This window comes from Benincasa hispida, chromosome 10, assembly GCF_009727055.1.
Source record: "Benincasa hispida cultivar B227 chromosome 10, ASM972705v1, whole genome shotgun sequence".
Classification (NCBI taxonomy): Eukaryota; Viridiplantae; Streptophyta; class Magnoliopsida; order Cucurbitales; family Cucurbitaceae; genus Benincasa; species Benincasa hispida.
Genome location: NC_052358.1, coordinates 54296069 through 54309738, shown reverse-complemented (window position 1 = coordinate 54309738; position 13670 = coordinate 54296069). Strand labels below are relative to the sequence as shown.

At 37.7% G+C, this 13670-nt stretch overlaps 1 protein-coding gene across 3 annotated transcripts; it reads left to right on the top strand.

The window, feature by feature from the left end:
* The first annotated feature begins 475 nt into the window (after positions 1-475).
* Positions 476-13650, top strand: LOC120087822. Of its 3 annotated transcripts, none has more exons than XM_039044738.1 (3): positions 476-710; positions 12971-13127; positions 13376-13650. In XM_039044738.1, exons 1-2 carry the CDS (start codon positions 559-561, stop codon positions 13089-13091), a joined length of 273 nt encoding a protein of 90 aa, XP_038900666.1. In that variant the 5' UTR covers positions 476-558; the 3' UTR covers positions 13092-13127; positions 13376-13650. The 3 variants fall into 3 exon arrangements, 2 of the variants coding, with proteins under 2 accessions (XP_038900666.1, XP_038900664.1); XR_005484702.1 differs by having other exon boundaries at positions 573-710; positions 12943-13127; XM_039044736.1 differs by lacking the exon at positions 13376-13650 and having other exon boundaries at positions 12971-13344.
* The last annotated feature ends 20 nt before the right edge of the window (positions 13651-13670 follow it).

Genomic DNA, 13670 nt, shown 5'->3' with positions numbered 1-13670 from the left:
GTCCATGGACGTGGCCCTTGGGTCCAATTAGTTGATTTTGGGCCTGATTTGAAATTTGGGTCCAATTCAGTTTTTTTTTTAATAGTTGGACTTTAAAACCAAATAACAATATCAAATTTGGCCAAATTAATCTCATTTGATTTAACGGTCATGATAAAACCATTGGCGTCTTCGAAATTTGCCTTCAATTCAATTTGGGACATATGTAACCTTCTAATTGTACCCAAATTTAATGATTTAGAATTTCGTCATTAATTTACTAAACGACGTGACAACTTGTGATTGATCCAAAATTCTTTATTCAACAATATTTTTTTAAATAAATAAATATGTTTATTATTTATATTATTTTTATATTAGTGACATTTGTTTATTTTTTTTATGGTCACTGGATTTTGCATGAAAATATGTGGATGAAAATTTAATACTAAGACCAAAAGGATATTTTAATGTTTTTTTCCCCCTCTTATCGAAGAAGAAGCCAAAAAATACCACATATTCACGCTTTACCATTTCATTAGGGACGACGAAGACGAAGGTGTAAGGAATTAGTGTGGAATGGAGAAACATAGCGAGAATGGTAAACGTGAAGAAATGGAGAAGCTTTGTCGAAGATGTAATCGTTCCTATCTTCCATCCTCCAATTCATCCTCTTCATGCCGTTTCCATCCTTCTTTTTTCGTCTGTCGTCGTCACGACGACCAAAAGAGGTAACCTAAATTCTTCCCTTTCCATCATTCATCCAATATTCAACGCATACTTGTTCGTGTTCCTCCTCCCAACCCTTTTCAATTCCTCTTATTTTTTTTTTCTTAGTTTGAGTCAATTGAGCCATTCTGATTGTTTTTGGCGCCCAATCTTAGTGTTCAAACAAGTCTCTTTGAGCATTGATTGAGCTTGATTTTGTTGTACTATTACTGTTATTACTATATGAGAGGAAAAACACAACTGCATTAATAACTGCGAGTTTGTACCAAGAGGTTAGATTATTGGAGTTGATAGTTCTGCCTCAGAATGATTCCATTGGATATGAGGGCAGGTTATCTAGGCAAGTGGAAACTTCAAGATGCATATGCAGAGTTCTTCTTCTTCTTCTTCTTCTTTTTTTAATTTATTTAAAGAAAAGTGAGTAGCATACAAAAACATTGGCCAAACCATCAAAAAGTAAGTTACAAGGAAGATAGAGGGGCTTATTAGTTATTAGCAGCGGGGATTGAGACTATTTTCCCAGCAGCCTGTAATCAATAGTCATTTATAGTTAGTTTGCACTTTGAACTTGGTATCGAGTAATAATACCCTTGGCATCCCTCTAACACTCTAATATCATTCCTATCAGGTTTGTTCGACCAATTCCACCTAGCCTCAGCTTTCTAAATTATGTTGCTAATACGCCCCTTCTGATTGTTGCAAATACTCCCGGCTATTAATCTTGCTAGTTGGCTTTGTACAATCTTTGAATACCTGAATATTAGTGATGTTCTGATAAGTAACTCAAGGAGGGTGGTTCCAGCATTCTTTGACTACTCGCCCCTCTACTATGGACCTATGGTTTGGGGGAAAAAAACTGCGAAGTGGAAGATCTCTTAGGTTAGGGTCTATCCAGAAGTTTAATCTTGTTAGTTGGCTTTGTACAATCTTTGAGTATCTGAATATTAGTGATGTTCTGTTAAGTAACTCGAGAGTGGTTCCAGCATTCTTTGATTAATGTAAAATTGTTACTCGCCCCTCTACTATGGAGCTATGGTTTGGGGGAAAAAACTGCGAAGTGGAAGATCTCTTAGGTTAGGGTCTATCCAGAAGTTTTTAGGTTAGGGTCTATCCCGATTTTTAATCTTGCTAGTTGACTTTGTACAGTCTTTGAGTATCTGAATATTAGTGATGTTCTGTTAAGTAACTCAAGGAGGGTGGTTCCAGCATTCTTTGACTAATGTAAAATTGATACACGCCCCTCTACTATGGAGCTATGGTTTGGGGAAAAAAACTGCGAAGTGGAAGATCTCTTAGGTTAGGGTCTATCCAGAAGTTTTTAGATTAGGGTCTATCCAGAAGTTTTTAGATTAGGGTCTATCCAGAAGTTCAATCTTGCTAGTTGGCGTTGTACAGTCTTTGAGTATCTGAATATTAGTGATGTTCTGTTAAGTAGCTCAAGGAGGGTGGTTCCAACATTCTTTGATTAATGTAAAATTGATACTTGCCCCTTTACTATGGAGCTATGGTTTGGGGGAAAAAAACTGCGAAGTGGAAGATCTCTTAGATTAGGGTCTATCCAGAAGTTTTTAGATTCTCCATTCCCTTCTCCGTACCTTAATTTTGTGATAAAATATCCTTGCACTTGGCATACCATACTAGAGGGTCCTATTGGAAAGATGATCTGGCCTTATACCAATTCATAGTTAAGAAAAGGAACCAAATACATCTTTCTTTATGTTTTTCTGATTTTGCTTCACATTTTCCACACATCTGCTTCACTGCTTCATTCCCACTCATGCATAACGTGGAAGAGTTTTCATAAATTTGACAAATAAGTCTATACATCAACTGTAATAGTGAATTAGTTTATAATCCTAAACTTTGGGGATTTTATCACTTAAAACCCTAAACTAGTAATTGTAACAATTAAAACCTTAACCTTTCATAGGTGAATCAGTTTAGATCTTTTGTTAGTATTTTGTTCTAAACCGTTAGTGCATAATTTAACACGTGTAAGACTTCTTCAAATATCAGACTTAACGTAATATTCGAAAGAAACGAAGGAATTATATGGACAGTAGTTTTTTTTCATTAATATGGGTGACTTTTCATTTTCTCGTCATCTTCTATTTTTTGGACTTAGTTAAGAAGAATTATGTCATTTTTTTTGGATACTTTGGTAAAACTTTGGAGAAAAGTAATTTTGTTCGTTGATTTTAAATAGAATCGAGTGAAAATAGTTATCAATCACTAATAGATGGTCTAAATTGATTCAGAAATAAAAGATGAGTTTCTATTGACACATTTATTATTTTGGAGTTTTAATCATACAACTCCTAAAGTTTAGGGTATAATTGTCATTACCACTAATGCGATTACATACTAACTCCTAAATTGATGTGAAGGTTTTTGTCACGAAAACCCACATCCAAATGAAGTTTATAGAATATTGATTTAAAGCTAAATAGTTGTAGTGTTTAACAGTGGATTGGGTGAAACCACAGAAAGTGGAAAACCAATAATAATCTATTCAACGATTGAGTCGAATGCGATTACATACCAAAAATCCAATCTAAAAGTAAGAAAAGTAAAGAACGAAGAATATACAAGGTGGCCGAAAATTAAAAAATTTCCTCCATTTTCTAAAAAGTGAAAGGATCTATTATACTCCAAGCGACGCTAGCAGCTAAAAAGCCAATGCACTAGTGTTACTCAACACTTGCTTGTCCTGATCTCTTGAGAGCATTGCAACGCTACCGTTGTGCTTCTAGTTTGCAATGTTCATCCTAGCATCGTGTATCGTTGAGACACTTGTTTGCAGGTTTTTGCATTACTTTAAGCACGGTTCCTTGAATTAACCTTAAAATACTCTACTTTGGTTCGTTTAATCCCAAGATCACCTTGAATCGACTCAAAGGCCTCTTGAGCTTGATTTACTGCATTGAGCACATTTAACCATGAAATTCCCTAGAAATTAACATGATTTAGGTTGGAAAAAATAGCTCTTTTATGGACCTATGAATAGTACTTATTATTGCCAAAATAGAAGTTTTGTTTACAAAATAGAATAGTACTTATTATTGTGTAATTCATGGTTGCTTTGAATGGTTGAATTTAGTTGTCAGATAGGACAAGTTTGGTTTTCCATGTATGCAATGCAACTTCATTTATCATTTTGGATATTTAAATCGGCTGGCTAGTTCCTCATTGTTAAATGTGCTCAATTGGAAATCTCTATGTTTCCCCCTCTGTTACATTTATTCATTGAAATGTTTTTTTATCTTTAAAAAAAAATGTCAACTGGCTACCTCCAGAAGTGGGGTGAAGTTGCTCAATGGCAACTACTCTAAACGCGAGGCACTTAGACAAATCATCTACCACTTGAGGAACATTGTAAGAAAGGGGAAGGGCTGTTACATATTATATGTTTTAGACTTTTAGTTTCAAGTTGTTTGTGTTTTCATTCACTTATCTATACAAATTGATGTTAATACTCATTCTGATTTTGGATCACTACATGGTTGATTACAAAGCAATGTGTTGGTGAGTCAGTCCCTTTATTTTTTTTAATCAATTAATTATTGTATTTTATTTGTTTTGAGTTCAACAACATTTGGGAGGGAAATTAAACCTTTGATTTTCTAGTCAAGGTATATGCCCAAACCGATTGAGCAATGCTCAGTGGGTCCCTTGTTTTGTTAAAAGAGAATATGATGCTTCAAGAATGAAAAGCTGGAACAAAATATTCTATTATCATCAATTTGCTTTTTGTCTCGGGAGAAATATGAATATTTTGATAAATTACATTGTAACTATCACATTATTAGTTGGGCCTTCAAATTTTCCAGATCCATTTAGTTGAGAATGAGATTTTAAAGGTTCAAAATTCATGTGTTCTTTTCCCATGGAAGGTTGTAGATTGTCGACCATAGTTTACAACTTCAGTGAACATATTGAGATTGGATTATGATAGGAATGCTATTGGGAAATAATTAGAGTATTAAGGGCATATTAGCAATTAGTTAAGGAGTTTGTAAGGGAAGTTTGGTTATAAATATAGTGAGTAGGGAAGCAGGAAGGTAACAAATGTTTTTGTGAAATGAACTAAGGCTTGAGAGTATCTCAAGATTGGGAGGGTCCAAATACCTCAAATACTTGGTTTACTTTGTATTTCCGTTAATTTTTTAGGGGGTATTTGAAGCTCTGAGTTGGTTATTATAGTGTGGTTCTAATAGTTTTATTGAAATAGGGAAAGAAGACGACACAAGGAGTTTACGTGGAAAACCCTAATTCAGGGAAGAAAAACCACGGTAGAAAAGAACTTATTATTTTTATGTCTTGTTTACAATAGACCCAACCTCAGATATAAATAGAATAATGTGAAACCCTAATTTAGCAAATATAGTAAAAAGACAAAAATGCCCTTAGGGCTAATTTAATGTATTTCAACACTCCCCCTCAAGTTGGGGCATAGATATCGGCAAGACCCAACTTGCTAATACAAGCTTCAAACGTCTGTCTCGATAACCTTTTCGTAAAAACATCAACAATCTGTTGGACTGAAGGTACATAGGGAATACAAATAGCTCTGCGGTCTAACTTTTCTTTAATAAAGTGCCTATCAATTTCAACATGTTTGGTTCTATCATGTTGTACGGGATTATTCGCAATACTGATGACAGCCTTATTATCACAATACAACTTCATAGGCCCAGGACTACTCTCGTGAAGATCAGATAAAACTTTCTGCAACCAGATTTCTTCACACACTCCCAGATTCATAGCTCTATACTCTGCCTCAGTACTACTTCTGGCCACTACACCTTGTTTTTTACTCCGCCAAGTTACCAAATTTCCCCATACAAAGGTACAGTACCCTGAGGTTGACCTTCTATCAGTCACAGATCCGGCCCAATCTGAGTCAGTATATGCCTCGATGCTTCGTGTGTCATGTTTCCTGAATACCAAGCCCTTCCCAGGGGTGGACTTTAAATATCTCAAAATTCGAGTCACAGCTTCCATGTGCTCCTCATATGGACTCTGCATGAATTGACTTACTACACTCACAGCATAGGAGATGTCGGGTCTAGTATGAGACAAGTAAATCAGTTTTCCTACTAGGCGTTGATACCTCTCCTTATTCACAGGAACTCCTTCCGAAACACTTTTCAGTTTGCTATTGACCTCAATAGGAGTGTCAATAGGTTTGCATCCGGTCATTCCTGTTTCTTTCAACAAGTCCATAGTGTACTTCCGCTGAGAAACAGATATTCCTGCTTTTGATCTTGTCACTTCCATCCCTAGAAAATACCTTAAACTGCCAAGATCCTTAATTTCAAATTCACTTGCCATCCTTTGTTTTAGCTTAGCAATTTCTGCCGTATCATCCCCTGATAGGATGATGTCATCAACATACACTACCAACACAGCAATCTTTCCTAAGGGTGATTTTTTGAACAGGTCAGTGATAGAATTGCCCCTGAACAAACCCTTGGACTTAACAAACACGGTGAACCTGTCAAACCACGCCCTAGGAGACTGCTTCAACCATTATAAATACTCGAGTTTGCAAACATGATTCCCAAACTTAGCTTTCAAAAACCTGGAGGTGGACATCATTATAAACTTCCTCTCTCCAACTCACCATTTAGGAATGCGTTCTTTTACATCTAGTTGATGTAGGGCAATCTTTATTCACGGCGACAGACAGAAGAAACACGAATCGTGTTTAAATTAGCCACTGGGGAAAAAGTTTCTGAATAATCAATCCCATACGTCTGAGTGAATCCTTTAGCAACTAAACCTGGCTTTATACCTCTCAAGTGTTCTGTCAGACTTTATACTTCACTGTGAACACCATTTGCAACCACACTGTTTTGTGACCTCTAGGGAGAGCTACTAACTCCCAAGTCTTATTTGCCTCAAGAGCTCTCATTTCCTCCATTACTGGCTTTGCTTTCATTCGGGAACTTCCATGGCCGCATGTATACTGGTAGGTATTGTTAGAGCATCTAGCTGAGTAGTAAAAGCCTTAAAAACAGGAGATAAGTTACTATAGGTCAGAAAGCTATGCAAAGGGTATTTGTACATGACCTGGTTCCCTTTCTCAGAGCAATTGGCAAATCCAGAGTGGTATCATAGTTGTCAGTTTTCTCGTCTGCCCTCTATAGTATCGGACTTTTGAGCCAATTCTGCATCCTCTTGAGGATCTTTCAGCATCTCATCCCTTCCTGAAATTTCAACCTTCTCTGAGCTCATTTGTCATAATCTATGTTCCCAGACTTTTCTTCAAGACTCTCCTTTGAAACAACGGGATCTTGAAATCGTTGCTGGTTTGACGGCTTGGACACTTTCCAATGGAAACAGAGGTTTCCTGAATTTCCTTTCTGAGATTCTCCATATAATATGTTATCCAGGGCACTTGTTTAGATAGGAAGAACCGACACGAGAACAACAGAGAGCAGAATTAGGTTCAAGACTAGGTAGACTAGGTCCAAGAATATTGGGACTAAGCTCAGGTTCAGGAATATTCGGACTAGGCTCAAGGTTGAGGCTATAATGGGTATGGAGTATGTGGAATTGTTTAGTCTCTTCATTTGTGGTCTCCCCCTGAAGAAGACTAACGGGAAAGAATGGTTTGTCTTCAAGAAACGTGACATCCATAGTGACAAAATATTTTTGGAAGAATGGATGGAAGCATTGATAGCCACGCTGATGAAGGATACCCGACAAACACACATGTTTTAGCTCGTGGAGCAAACTTAGTCCGGTGTGGACATGAGTATGAACAAAGGCTGTACACCCGAACACACGAAGAGGAACCTCCAGGAATAAGACGGGTAGGATTGATAGGACTCTTTGAAGCACTCAAGAGGGTTTGAAACTTTAGAACTCGTGAAGGCATTTTATTAATTAGATGAGCTGCAAGGTAAGAATCGCATCTCCCCACAGGTACGAAGGAAGAGACGCTGGAATTATCAAGGAACGAGCAACTTCAATGAGATGCGATTTTTTCGTTCAGCATACCCATTTTTGTTGGAGTATAATGCACGCGAGTTTTGATGGATGATCCCTTTTGACACTAGGAATTCGGAGGTGTGGTTGACAAACTCACGACCATTGTCACTTCGGGAGAATGACAATCTTTGTTTAAACTGTGTTAATACAGTGGTATAGAACTGTTTGAAGGTAGATAAAACCTCGGACTTATCAGCAAGGAGATATACCCATGTAAGTCAGGTATCAATGAAAGTTAAAACCACCGTTTACCAGACAGGTAGCAATGTCGAGGGACCCCAAACATCACTGTGGACCAGGTGGAAAGGCTGGGTAGGCCTATAGGGCTGAGAAACAAATTGACACGCGGGGTTGTTTAGCACGTATACAGACATCACAAGATATGAAGAAACATTTACATTATGGAATAAATGAGGAAACAAATACCGCATATATTGAAAACTAGGATGTCCAAGGACGAAAAATGCCACAAAAAATAATTGTTTCAGATTATAGCAAACGAAGATAAAATGACTAGTCCTAAACAAGCTTTTTGGAGGAAGCATCTGTAGAAAGGAAATATAGGCCTCTGTCATATCGGGCAGTGCCAATCGTCCTCCCCGAGCTCAAGTCCTGAAACAAAGCAGATATCTGGTGAGAGACAATCTACAGTTCAAATCTTTTGTTATTTGCTTATTGATAATAATTTGTAAGAAATTTTGGGCACATGTAAGACATTTTGCAGAGTTAATCCCTGAAATGGTGACAGTCTGCCTTCCAGCAACGGAGCGAAGGGACCATGCAATTCGAATCCTCTCATTTCCAGCACTTGGATAGTATGAAGAAACGGTCGATGAGCCAGTCAAGTGATCGGTTGCTCCTGAATCTTAGAATCCATAATTCATTCCCCTTAGCAAGGAAACTAAAGGATTGAGGGTTACCTGATTGAGCAAATGTTCGATTTCCTACGGTACCTGAATCACCAGGATTAGTCACTGGAGGCTGTGTCTGGATTGTGCAGCCCCCTCAACTGATTCACCCACTAGAGCACGCCCAGATTATCGACTTGTCATTCGGGAGGGCGACGTTTACAATTTGGAAGGGCGACCATTGCAATTTCCAGCACTGATCCTTCGTATGCCACTGTTTTTTACAATGCTCACAAACTAGGGTGTTTTTACTATTCTTCTTGTCACCATCAGCTCCAGCGGACTTCACCCCGAAGGCAGCTGACTCTACAGTGGTAACACTTGGCCCGTTCATTGCACTCGATCTTATCTTCTTCCAATCTAACTTTTGAAATACCTCCATGAGAGACGAATTGGTTTCTGCCCTAGTATTTTACTGCGAACTGTATCAAATTTGGGGTGTAGCCCGCAAGAAAATCATAACACACGCTCAACTCTTCTATCTTGAGAGTATTGAATTCCATCTTGTGGGCAGGTTCTAGATGATCTCCCGACATAGATCCATTTCTTTGCCATAACAATGACATCTTGCTGAAGTATGACGTTACATCCATGCTCCCTTGTTTGCATTCGTGAACCTGTTTACTAGAGTATACAGGCGGGATGCGTTCTGACGCCTCGAATATAACCTTCGGACTGCATCCCAAATATCTCGGGCAGTGGCTGAATAAAGTAAGGGTTTTCCGATTTGTGGTTCCATACTACTAATTAACATTGAGCGGAGCAAAGAATCCTCTGCCTTCCAGACATGCTCTTGAGGATCCCAGGATTCGGTCGTGGTATCTCTCCAGTTAAATATCCAAACTTATGGCGTCCCTCAAGAAACATTATATGGTTTGGGACCAAGAGAAGTAATTTTGTCCATTCAACTTCTCTCCCGTGATCATTCTGTAGAATTTCCAATTGTTCCAGATAAAAGATTAGAAGTTGGAGTAGGAAACATTGATACTGGATTCTGAATACATCGGGGAAGAATCATGGCCATTCAATCGGGCTCCCAGGGCGACCATCTGTTGCTGAAGACTAGTTAATTGTTGTTAGAGTTCCCCATGAGATTCAGATCTGGAGTTTTTCTGTCTAAATACCATGGGATTTTCTTCAATGGACTCACCCATTCGAAACTGGGGCTGAACTGGATATACATGAGGAAAGGGCTTGCACCATGATACTGTGAAGAAGCTACTGTCGAAAGTCCACCAGCGGCAAAGTTCGGCAACCCGTGACCGGCGCTGCTCCCAGACGGCTGTGATGGTGGGTAACGAATAAACGACTCGGCGATCTGCTATGAGGAAGAAATCGCGCCGTTCTGACCCGACCCGGCAGCTGAAGCAAGCCCATGACCGTCTGGTGTAGCTCCGATTCTGTGCGACGCCGAGATACCTACCGGCTGTAGATCGATCGCGTGCGCCGGCTGGAGAACGTGCGAGGCTGAGACGGTTGTGTGCGAAGTTGAGGGTCCGATCGGTTGTGACCGATCGCGTGCGCCGGCTGGACGGCGTGACCTTCCACCACCACCTGCTGTTCGGCTGGAAAGATCCGATCGATGGTGTTCAGTGAAGACTTGGACGGAGCTAATCGGCGCGCCAGCTGGAGCAATCCCACCACCTGCTGTTCGGCTCGCCAGCTGGATCTGTTCGGCTGAACCACCTGGAATGATGGTTCGGAGATAGCGGTCAACCGCTGCTTGAATCACAGCCTCATTAGTCAGCGTACCTTCACCTATCAAGTTTGGTGACTGAGTTTCTTCTACCGGGGCTAGGGTTTCATCACCTTGCTCTGATATCATATTGAAATAGGGAAAGAAGACGACACAAGGAGTTTACGTGGAAAATCCTAATTCAGGGAAGAAAAACCACGGTAGAAAAGAACTTATTATTTTTATGTCTTGTTTACAATAGACCCAACCTCAGATATAAATAGAATAATGTGAAACCCTAATTTAGCAAATATAGTAAAAAGACAAAAATGCCCTTAGGGCTAATTTAATGTATTTCAACAAGTTTGTATTTGGGATGTAGACTATTTTAGTCTGGTTAATGAGGAGAGAGGATGAGTAGGAAATAGTAAATACTGTAGCAAAGAGGGATTTGAAGTAATAATACTGTAATTAATTGTGAGTTATAATAGTTGGAAATACCAACTATTACAATTGGAAGTCCAAACAGTATAGCCCACTTCACCTAATTGAAGTTGGAAGCCCAAATGGCCCCTTATAGTTCAATATATTTGGATTCTATTAGATTATTGTTGGACATTACATTGATTAATCAAAGATATTATCTATGCCACCAAACACTACCTGAGTTGATTGGGACTTGATGGTTAAAGAGGTAAATAGTGAACCAACCAAATTTAAGTATCTCACGTGGCCTGGATGGTTCTGAATACTGAGTATTGTGGAACTCTGTTCATAAACTGGTTTAAACACTTGCATTCATGAAGGAAAAAAAATCCAACTTATGTCTTTCATTGCGGATGATGTGATGCACGGATAAAGCCATTCAGATATTCTACGTCTTTTTTTGTGAATGTCAGATAAATGTGGGTCGAAGCACGTCATTAATTGTGTTTAGGCTAAACTTACAAGTAAATTAATAATAGATAAATTGAAATGTTCATTTCTTAGAAAATTTTAAAATTTTAAGAGCATGTTTGGTAGGCAATCTGAAAACATAATTTTGAAAACAAAGAATTCAAAGAAAACAAAGTTGTATTTCATGTTTTCAGATATGTGTTTGGTAGCAGATTCATAAATTAAATTCCAACTTAATAATTTTCCAAAATGTATTTGGAAATATATTTAGACACACTACACACTAGGTTGAATATAAATCACTACTTTTATACCATCATATAATATATAATATGCAAAATATTACATATTATAATCTAACAAAATAATTGAGTCTATAACATGAAATATTATATTGTTATTGCTTTTATCATTTTTAATATAATTTTGCATTTTAAAATCTTGAAATCAAAATCTGGATACACTGAAAACAAGAATCTGAGCTGTCTACCAAACATGCCCTAAATTTGTTGCTATGAATTGTTTGTATTAATATGGTGGAATTTTGCTGCACTAGTAGATAGTGGGCTTTGGAGTAGAGTCGCTTGTTAGTTTCCTTCTTTTGTCATGGTTGTTTTTTCAGAAACAGAACAACAATCTGTTTAAAGTCTACCTTCTGTATACACCATGATTTGTGTACTGAACTGACTGCTTGCAAGAGGCGCTGTTGACAATTTAGAAAGAACTAGGAACTATTTGCCTATAATTTGTTAAACATCAAATAAATAGTTTAGTTATTTTATGCTTCCATTATTAAAGTATAGATGGATGAGTCATGGAAGCTGGTTTCCCCCTAGAATACCAAGTCAGCAAGATGCACAAAAATTGGCATGACATGATTGCATGAGTTGATTCTCATTTCTGTGGTTGAAAGATGTCACTAAGCTTAATCACACTAGTGACAATAAGGAGTGGTGGGGATGGAAATCACCACATGTTTGAGCTTGCATTGGTTTGGAGTTATAGAATAACTCTGAATTTGATATAATGATGGATGTGAAATCCGCTGAAACTATGTCTGGTGTGAAAATTAACTTCTATTTAGTCAAACTTGTTTGAAAGACACATTGAACAAATTATAGCTTGATGATTCTGTTTGATGAAGTATTATAATCGTTTTAAGATGCACTTAGACAAATGTGATTGGATCTAGTTAAAATTTTGGAAAACTATTCCAAGTCCAATTCATTTGGGTTGCCTCTTTTATTTTATTAGATCTATATATATATTTGTCTTGATTTAAATTTAAAACGTATCAATTTTATGATTCAATCCAGTTTGTAAAGGGATCAGAGTCCTCCCCCACAGAGAGAGGGGGGGGGGGGAAAGAAAAAAAGAAAAAGCTTTGTGTGAAATAGTGGACTGGAACAGTGTGGGATTCCTTCACAAGTGACGTTTCTGTCCTCATTTGTCTTTTACTCCTCGTCTCATCTCTCTTTTTAAAGTTGGTAGGAATTTCTTGGTTGGCAGATTGCTCATGGAAGTTCCAAATCCCATTTTATAATATTTATATTTATGGGCCTATGTCCTTAACCAGTAAGTTAGAGATTCGAATCTTTCCAACTCCATAGGTTGTTGAACATGAATATATTTTCTAGAATGTATATATTTAAAAAACAGTATTGATATCGATAAGGAAGTGCACAGTAACAAACGTTGAATGAATGAATGCTTCTTTTTCTTTTTACCATTGAATTCACTCTCTTGGTTTTGCAGTCTTATTTTTTCAGTTGATTAATTCAAGGTACTATGAATTGGGACCCGATGACCCGCCGTATGCTGCCAAATTCTACGACTGTTGTGGGGCTGAGGACGTTGAGGCGTCAGGCTGCACCACCAGCTTCCATGTTTCTTATGATGAATGATCATGACAATAATATCTAAAGCTCTTTTTCACTCAGGTCTTATGATTTGCATTTTGTAGATATGATTTCACCTCAGTTTCTAGCAAACAAGTTTCATCATTATATGATTAAAGGCTCTGAATCACTTTGAGTTGTGCGTTGTATTTGTAGAGAAGACTAAATGAAACATGACATGATGAATTTCTGAAGAATGAGCTCAGACAAAGTTACTGTAAAATTTTCTTTTAGGAAACTATATTTTTTCTCTTCTAAAGTTGTTTTTGGTTTCTTTTATTGTCTTACAGATGGTGTAAAGTATGTTCTGAATCTGGGACAGAGAAGATTATGTCCATTTCTCTTGGGACATAAGAGAGAGATTAGAGAGAGAAAGTAAAAACAAATGAGTGGTTAGGGATTCACATGTAGGATTGAACATTATTGAAATGAACTGCTGAAAGATATGGTGGTTACAGACTACAGAGTGTTTTGTATTTGATTTTGAGTTTATTTCTTCAAATGTTCCTGGAAAGAGAGAGAGAAAGAGAAAGTTTTTAATAAAGTATGCAGTGTTTGGCTGACAGAAGAATATGAATAACAGTG